The following is a 9,978-nucleotide window of genomic DNA, read 5'->3' on the forward strand; positions in this document are numbered from 1 at the left end:
GTGTATATATACACACACACACACACACACACACACACACACACACACACACACACACACACACACACAGTACTGTGCAAACATTTTAGGCAGGTGTGAAAATATGCTGTAAAGTAAGAATGCTTTCGAAAATAGACATGTTAATAGTTTATATTTATCAATTAACAAAATGCAAAGCGAGTGAACAGAAGACAAATCTACATCAAATCAATATTTGGTGTGACCACCTTTTACCTTCAAAACAGCATCAATTCTTCTAGGTACACTTGCACACAGTTTTTGAAGGAACTCGGCAGGTAGGTTGGCCCAAACATCTTGGAGAACTAACCACAGTTCTTCTGTGGATTTAGGCAGCCTCGGTTGCTTCTCTCTCTTCATGTAATCCCAGACAGACTCGATGATGTTGAGATCAGGGCTCTGTGGGGGCCATACCATCACTTCCAGGACTCCTTGTTCTTCTTTACGCTAAAGACAGTTCTTAATGACTTTCACTGTATGTTTGGGGTCGTTGTCATGCTGCAGAATAAATTTTGGGCCAATCAGATGCCTCCTTGATGGTATTGCATGATGGATAAGTATCTGCCTGTACTTCTCAGCATTGAGGAGACCATTAATTCTGACCAAATCCCCAACTCCATTTGCAGAAATGCAGCCCCAAACTTGCAAGGAACCTCCACCGTGCTTCACTGTTGCCTGCAGACACTCATTCGTGTACCGCTCTCCAGCCCTTCGGCGAACAAACTGCCTTCTGCTACAGCCAAATATTTCAAATTTTGACTCATCGGTCAAGAGCACCTGCTGCCATTTTTCAGCACCCCAGTTCCTGTGTTTTTGTGCATAGTTGAGTCGTTTGGCCTTGTTTCCACGTTGGAGGTATGGCTTTTTGGCCGCAAGTCTTCCATGCTCGCCACTTCTGACCAGACTTCTCCAGACAGTAGATGGGTGTACCAGGGTCCCACTGTTTTCTGCCAATTCTGAGCGGATGGCATTGCTGGACATCTTCCGATTGCGAAGGGAAGTAATAATGAAGTGTCTTTCATCTGCTGCAGTAAGTTTCCTTGGCCGACCACTGTGTCTTTCTTCTGTTCACTCACTTTGCATTTAGTTAATTGATAAATATAATCTATTAACATGTCTATTTTTAAAAGCACTCTTACTTTACAGCATGTTTTCACACCTGCCTAAAACTTTTGCACAGTACTGTGTATATATATATATATATATATATATATATATATATATATATATATATATATATATATATATATATATATATATATATATACAATATACACACACACACACACACACACACACACACACACACACACACACACATATATATATATATATATATATATATATATATATATAATATATATATATATACACACACACACACACACACACACATATATATATATATATATATATATATATATATATATATATATATATACACATACACACATACACACACATATATATATATATATATATATATATATATATATATATATAAAACAGTATAAAAATTTCTTTTATCAATATGACACCTTTTTAAATAGGTCCTGTGATAGAATTTATCTAATAATCTTAAATAGGATTGACCTGTGATTGGTTATTTTAGTAGCCAATAGCACAAATTGCCATGTAATAAGACAACTGCTACACATACCAAAAGGTTCCAGAAACTGATACAGCTTCTCTCCTATTGTGATGGCTTCTGTGTACTGACGCATGTGGTAGTGTATAATTGCTTGATTGTAGTAGAGAAAGCTGTTTTCAACATCATCCAAACCATCAATTTCCTCTACTGCAGCATGGACCTACAAACATTTTAAAAAAGCATTATTTTTAATAAACACACAGGATTCATTCCACCTGAAACCATCTGGTGCCAAGTCATTTACATAAATTATGTGTTGTCAGCCAATCAGCTTCCAGTTAGATTCCCGCTACGTCATAAGGGCATCAGCTGTGATTCAAATCAATCCACCTCAATTTTTCAGTTCCCCTTTCAAGCTCTGCCAATGGCGGCTGTTGACCTGACTACCTCCTGTTGCAGTGCACACCTGCATCGGTTAGCACCTACATTTGCAGGGTCTGGTCTAAATTCTGTGTTACTATAAGCTCAGAATATGCTGATTTCTTTCATGTTTCAACAACAATCAGCTTAAACTATACTAACTGCTGGCTGTACCAGCCGCTCAACTGACTCGATTCAATTCACTGACATTGTCCACATAACCTAAAATAAATATGACCATGAATACTAAAGACAATTTTACTAAATAAAGTTTATTTCTTCTCTCATTAAATATGTCAGGACCTGTTACCCATTTCAGAAGAACGGTCCCCAATGACACAGTGCCCTTTGGCTGTTATCTGCCACACAGTTCACCAAAAATGAATGCAAACAGGACTTGACTGGCTATGTAGTGCTGGAAGGCACTTTGCACCCATTACCTGTTTTTTCATTGCAGCAAGTATCTGCTTTAAAGTGACTGTTGTGGTCTGGCCACTTTTATAAAACTCTGCTATTGCCTTGTTCATAGAAATTTTGTAGTCATCCTTGTTGACCTCCTGAAGGCTTGTTAGATGCTGCAGACAAGTGTCATAATTTCCACACTGTAAAAAAAAAAACACAATTTAAAAAGAATTATTCTAAAATCTAAAACCTGTTTCTTACATGAACAAAACAGGTCAATATACTGTATATTGTATTTATATGTTTTTATTAGTTTAAAACTACATTTAAACTGTCATGTATAACAAATTAATTATTTACTTGTACACAATAACTTGAAGCTATATGTCTATAACTAAAACACATCACATATTGCACATCCTTTGTGGTTTAAAGCATAATTTTTGCACCACTAATCAGGTACCATAATGTATTTTAAGCAAATGACATTGTGAATGCTTGGCAAAATTACCACTTGACAGGCTGGAAAGGGTGAGGGGAGGAGGGGCTTGTATCTGAAGCAAGTTCTGAACTAATTACCGAGAAGGCCCGAAATGCATCAGTTGCCAGTTCTTTTTCTTGATCTGTGACTCCAGAGGTTGAAGTATTGCTCTCATGTTTTCCGTCAGTTCCTTGTTCTGCCAGAATAAAAAAGTGATTTAGTCTCTTCGTCAATATGAAACTTAAATGTTAAACTAAAATGTTATTCCTATGCTACAATGACTACATGCTATATGTTACATTTCTGTGCTCTCTACATCAGAAACTAGACCTTGCTGGCTCTTAATTCTGTTTGAATTCTCTAAAAACAGTTTAAACAGCAGGCACAAAAGCTTTTTTCGCTAATTATAAATGTGTTTCATACGTTAAAACATATTTTTCGAAACGGACGGGGTAATGCACTTACTAAACATTTAGTAAAATCTGTTTCAAGGAGAATACAAATTTAGAATAAATCACTGAATGATTTTTATACTATTTAGCCTTAAAATCACGCAACAAAAAAATCACACATGCAGTGACCTCTATTTATATGACATTGATCAATGCCAAATACAAACAAATGGATTTAAAATTGTTTCAAGCTTTATGCACCATTTTGCTGCATGCATATTCCAAAATTAAGCATAAAATGAAAAACACATTTAAACTGGTATAAGTTGCTGAGGTGTTGTATGCATATTGATCTACTAATATTGTTCAGTAATATCTTCTTCGGTGAATTAATGTACATTTAAACGTCTTTTAAAAAATCGCTTTTGTCTTTAAAAGTTTGGTCCTCAGTCGTCATACATGTACAGATGACAGTGAACGTTCTTCTCAAGCTAACTAAATATGGGTATGGGATGGGAGGTTATGCTCGTCTCAAGTAAGATACTTATGGGCACGACTCAATGTTATCAATGTTTATCCGCAATATCTATGACGTTAATATTTTACATTAGTCATTAACTACCTAATGGTAAAAGTGATATTCTTAAAATAATGTAAACATCTTGCATTAAACTTAGGTGAACACTTCCGGTTTTACATTTTCGTTTAAAAAAAAACAAAAAAACAAAAAACAAAAAAACACCGATGATGGAATAATTCGCGGCACCATCTTTAAAATGCGTCTCTAAATAATAACAGACGCACACATTGTGACACATGCCAGCAACTACCGTGTGACTTTCTAGCCTTGCATAACTAATCTAACACTATACTTCATATACATTTGTTTAAAAAGACAACATTAAAAAATTAAAAAAAAACACAGTACCTGCTGCACTGTTGTCCGACATTTCTTCAGATGTTTTTGAAAATGTGTCAAAATATATTATGGTTCTTCTTTCGGGTTATGTCTTGATGAAACCGTGTTCCAGTCAATATCGAAGATATGTATTGGTACTTCAGCTGATAGTATATATAAATAGGTCTGCTATTTCCAAAACGTTTTAATGTAGAGAATATTTCCACGAGTAATGAATCGAGTTGTTTACTTCACTGCTATATTAATCAAACCAACCCCTCTCAGTGTTCCGCCATGAAATTTACCCACAATCAATCGGACACATAAGCGCTGGAGTTTTAAGTCGCCAAGATTTCCCACTGCTTACCTAGTTACAGAGTATTTTAGCGCCGCCTGTTGGACTGGAGGAAAACTACAGAAAACTACACGATTCAAATGACCTCTGAAATAGCATAACCGTGCTTATAATAATAATAATAATAATAATAATAATAATAATAATAATAATAATAATAATAATAATAATAATAAAAATCACCTTTAGCGTTAATATGATAGCAGCCATTTCTGATTCTGATTCTCAACTTAAATACTACAGTATTTATAGACACACTACATTTTAAATTAGGAAGTACTGCCTAGTAATGCAGTTTCTTTATAAAGAAATTAAGTAGGGACGGATTCTGGTCTGCACTTCAAAGGGAGAGAGGAAGCTTTCACTTTGATGCTGTCATGATGGGCATTTGTTCAACATGATCACAAAATCCAAAATGTCAGCAGTATGGGGGACTATGGTGTTAGAGGTGCAATGGATGAGAAGTTAAACTAAAGTCACCTTCATTATTGACAACACGTAAATAATAAACAATGTGTTCAAAATAATAATCATAGTCAGAAGCATAATAGCATTTTCATAAATCCTAATTAGTTCATCATTAATAAACAACAATTAAGTGTATCTAATTAGTTGTTGTGGGGTGCAGTGGTTAAAAAAAAGGACTTGTAACCAGAAGGTCACCAGTTCAAATCCTGGCTCACTTATGACCTTGAGCAAGCCGCCTAACCTCCCTGTGCTCCAACTTTCGGGTGAGACGTTGTTGTAAGTGACTCTGCAGCTGATTCACACTCCCTAGTCTCTGTAAGTAACCTTGCAAAATAAACAAATAATAATTACTACTTTCCAGTGAAACAACTGTCCTAACCATATACACACGTCATGTCTGATTGTATCTCTAAAGTCTAAAATAAAATGGCCATCATAGGAGTCATTCAGAATGCAGAGATATCTATCTGTTGCTATCCTGCAGTTCCCTTTATCACAGAAGCTGGGTTAGCCTCCACTGTATTGGTCAACATATGTCAAGTAGCTTCACATGTCATTGAATGGCTTTTTTAACCCCCTCTCCTGCTAATTTATGATGTTTGCAATCATTCTGAATGGTTCTGGGTTCTGCTGCTCCAAGGAGTCATAATAATCTTCTCTAAATTTGTCTTTATCTGCTTGCTTTGAGCTTGTCTGGAGAATCGTAAATGTCAGGCCTGAACAACCATCCTCATTAATCTTTCTAGCCCCATGAGAGACCAATGGAAATTAATCTTGGCTTTAATCGCGTTTTTAACTTTTAAAATTATTGCATCCATCTAATTTAATTTTATTACTGATATTATTATTATTATTATTATTATAATAGTATAATAGGTTAACACAGGCAGGTGCATCACACAGGGCGAGGTAATCCACACACAGACAGAGGGCGGGCGCGAACCCAGGACCTCTCGCACTAAAACACAGCGCCGATTCCACTGTACAAAAGAGTCGGCCTCGCCCTGTGTGATGCGCCTGCCTGCGTTAACCGAGATCGCTACATTATTATTATAACCCAAAAAACAACCTAGCATAAAAACTTTTCTATATCTGGATTCTGGAAGCTATTTGTTGGTCCATCTTTATAGTTTTATATTTATTTTCAATCCAGCATTGTTGTTAAATTGTTTGAACCAACTGCTAAATCACAATGGAATCAGTTTGTTACTCACCTTACTACATTTACAATGATTAGTTTCCTTTACCCATAAACTGATGTTTTTCATTGTTGTTTAAATAATAGTTATAACTAGAACTGCCAGACAGTTTTACGGCTCCCAAGCCCCAGTACCAATATCAAACACTGAAATCAGTAATTTCACCAGTTCTCCAGAAGATTTTGAAAGTTTTTTTCCAAAAAATGTGTCAAGTTCTTGGTTCACGCACAAACACCATTTTTGAAAAAAGTCAATTGTGCTGTGTAACAGGGCGAGGAGCCCTGTTCAGTATTTATTTTTAGAGAATGGGGTTTCCCCCTCCATCCCTGTGCAGGTTATTTTGTGTTTGTATTATGATTTATTTATTTGTGTTTATTATTATGTGTAAAAATGACGACGAGAGCCGTGCTATTGTTTTGATGGTGTGGCCGTATGTTTTTGTATTTGTTTTGCAGCATGGATGGGAAGCCCCATCCACATTAGAAACCATCTCGTGAATTAATTAGGCGATTAATTTGTTACTAATCGGGAAATGGTCACCTGTATAAAAACCCTGCAATTTTCCCTGCTCGAGGTGGGTGTTCAGAGGAGGAACGGGAGAGCAAGAGGGGAGACGAAAGTTAAATTAAAACTATATAGGATCAGTGAAAGCAATTTCCCCAGCCTGACCTATTTATGTTTGAGATTTGTTTTTATTTGCCTTTTTGTTTTTGTGTTTTGTGAGCGTTTATTTTTGTTAAAACATTTTATTTAATTCTTGTCTTTAATAAACTGGGCACCACGCATCACCACCCTGCAGTCCAAAACATTTTATTTAATTCTTGTCTTTAATAAACTGGGCACCACGCATCACCACCCTGCAGTCCAGCCTAAGTCCACTCCTTGCCTCTCGTTTAGCTCCCTCTGATTCAGCCGGCGTCTTTAATAGTCTGGGACAGCAGTTTGTCACCTTTCGTTAAAGGGGACGGAGTGGTTAGATTTAAATGTGGGGAGCATTGATCACGTACTCCCCAGACGTGGCACATTCCCCGTATGGACAGGAGGAAGACAGATGACCTGGACTGGGAGTCCTACGACCGTTATGCCCGTCAGGGGAGGGTGTCGAATGTCCTCGGGCGCCAGAGTGGGAGGAAGCCCAACGTTCGCGCGATTGTGGTGTTGGAGTCACGCCGAATGTCCCATGTCCACAGCCCAAGAGGGGGAAGTCGGTGCATCCACAGCCCAAGAGGGGGGAATTGGTGCATCCACAGCCCAAGGAGGGGGGGAGTCGGTGCGTCCACAGCCCAAGAGGGGGAAGGTTTAACGTCCACAGTCCAGGTACCCACCAGCAGAGGGAGAATACCTGAGAATACCTACACCACTGTGGGAGGACTGCTTGCCACTTTCACCTCCACCAGGGAGAATACCTGCTGGTTCCCCCACTGTGGGAGGACTGCTTGTCACTCCCACCACCACCAGCAGAGGGAGCATGCCTGCTGGTTCCACCACACTGCCTTATTTCCAAAGGGGAGGAACCCTGCCGCCTTTCACACAGCCATAAGGGGAGGGACAGCCCCCTGCCGTCTTCACAGCCAGAGGGGGAGGAGCCCCTGCTGCCTTCATCAACTGGAGAAGAGGAGTAGGAGCTGCCTCTGCCTCCACCACCAATTGCCTGGAGCGAGTAATCACCACTCTGCTGCCCTGCCCACCACATCAGAGGAAGTGGCAGAATGCCAGTTCACCGTCCTGGCAGCCAGGGAGGTTGCTGAGGGGAGCACGGGGGTAAACTACCTGGTCGCAGTGGTTGCAAAGAGCTTGTACCGCTCCCTCACAGGGAGGAGCTCCTGATGCCACCTCTTAAGGGTCCGCTGCCACCGTCACCTCCCAAGAGACCTCCCTGCCATGCATCACCTGGGAATGCCAGTTCACCGTCAGCCAGGGATGCCAAGCTTGTATCGCCCAAGGGGCTGCCTCAGCGTCTGGATCTGCCTGCGTCTCCTTTTTATCCTCTAGAGTTGCTGAAGGTCTCGCTTCATCTCGGGTTGCTGAGGGTTCCGCTTCGCCTGGGGTTGCTGAAGGTCCCGCATCACTTGGGGCTGCCTGTGTCTCTGAACTGTAATCTACATGGGATGATACCTACCAACTTTCATGTTGATTGGTTACACTGCATGTGAACAGGAGCAGTTTGAAGTTTATGGAATAATAATAATAATAATAATAATAATAATAATAATAAACTAGAAGTTGCAAGAAACTTAATGGCTTCCAAGGCATTCTTATTCCTATCTGTGTTCCACAGTAACCATGACCCTATTTGCACATGAACTGTCAGAAAGCTTTTAAAAAATAAACATCCCATTCACAAGTTCTTCAGTTTGAGTTTCAAACGATGATGGCATGCACTCGATTGTATTAAAATTAACTACGGTGTGCTATGAGGGACAAGACAAAGGAGTGAGAACAATGATAGCTTAAATATATATATATATATATATATATATATATATATATACATAGTGATGGAGGGTGTGTCTCAGACAGGAATAGGGCTTTATTATTTATTGATCAGATTGGGTGATAAAAAGGCCACAGCTGGGTTGCTCATTAATGGGTGTAGGAGATAGATCCGTTGTATGGAGAAGTGAATGGAAAAACAAAGATTAAAGAACAGCGGTTTTGTTTTGGGGAAAACAAGCTAAGCTTGTCCCTTATTAGTCAGGTAAACTCAGAGGTCTGAGTTGCATCAGTTATTGTAAAGTTTAAGACTCTCTCGAAAGAGTTAGGTTTATTTTGTTGGTTTTATTGTAAATAATAAAAGTGCTCAAACACACTTGAACTGCAGGTTTTTGTGTCTGGGTCAAATTTAAAGGGTGCAGTCCAGCCTTGGGTGGAACACTACACCACATAATATATAAGTTGTCATCAAAAGTTTACATACCCTCTATTTGCAACAATGTTATTTCCCACTGTAGTAAGTGTTATAAAAATATGTTTGTTAAACTAGACTTACACAGCAATGATACCTCTTGTGAGTCTGTTGAACACTCATTCGTCTTACCAAGTGATAGTTACAAATCTGCTGAATTAACAAAGTTGAGGCACAGGGGACCAGTATTTATGACTCCAACTCTATGAAACTCAATGGAGTTAATATTGTAAGACAGTATTGTATGTCTTTCTTTCTCTCAAACCCTGTGATAACCTGTTACATTACCTATGTGTAAACAGACTGTATAAATTTACACACACATATATATTATATATATATATTATACATACGTACACACACATACATACACACACACACACACACACACACACACACACACACACACACACACATACTGAGTGTACAAAACATTAGGAACACCTTCCTAATATTGAGTTGCACCCCCTTTGGCCCTCAGAACAGCCTCAATTCGTCGGGGCATGGACTCTACAAGGTTTTGAAAGTGTTCCACAGGGATGCTGGCCCATGTTGACTCCAATGCTTCCCACAGTTGTGTCAAGTTGGCTGGTAGTGGATCTCTACTACGAATAGCTTGTTCCATCTCATCCCACAGATGCTCAATTGGACTGAGATCTGGTGACAGGGCAGGCCACTGCAGTAAGCTGAATTCACTGTCATGTTCATGGAACCATTCCTGGACAATCCTAGCCTTGTGGCATGGGGCATTCTCCTCCTGAAAAAATCCATTAGCAAATGGGTACACTGCTGCCATGAAGGAATACACCTGATTGGCAATGATGTTCAGATATCCTGTGGCATTCAAAC

The 9,978-nt window shown here is 39.1% G+C and overlaps 1 protein-coding gene across 2 annotated transcripts in view; it reads right to left on the reverse strand.

The window, feature by feature from the left end:
* LOC121314627 (CCR4-NOT transcription complex subunit 10-like) overlaps positions 1 to 4,523 on the reverse strand; it is a 44,292-nt gene extending 39,769 nt beyond the window's left edge. For both annotated transcript variants that reach the window (XM_041248078.1, XM_041248077.1), the window contains exons 1-4: positions 4,233 to 4,523; positions 3,011 to 3,108; positions 2,470 to 2,631; positions 1,679 to 1,829 (exon numbers count right to left, since the gene is read on the reverse strand). In XM_041248078.1, the coding sequence (XP_041104012.1) occupies positions 1,679 to 1,829; positions 2,470 to 2,631; positions 3,011 to 3,108; positions 4,233 to 4,254 (433 nt within the window). In that variant the 5' untranslated portion in view covers positions 4,255 to 4,523. The remainder of the gene's footprint in view (positions 1 to 1,678; positions 1,830 to 2,469; positions 2,632 to 3,010; positions 3,109 to 4,232) is intronic.
* Between the last annotated feature and the right edge of the window lie 5,455 nt (positions 4,524 to 9,978).

This window comes from Polyodon spathula, chromosome 4 (assembly GCF_017654505.1).
Source record: "Polyodon spathula isolate WHYD16114869_AA chromosome 4, ASM1765450v1, whole genome shotgun sequence".
NCBI classification, from domain to species: domain Eukaryota; kingdom Metazoa; phylum Chordata; class Actinopteri; order Acipenseriformes; family Polyodontidae; genus Polyodon; species Polyodon spathula.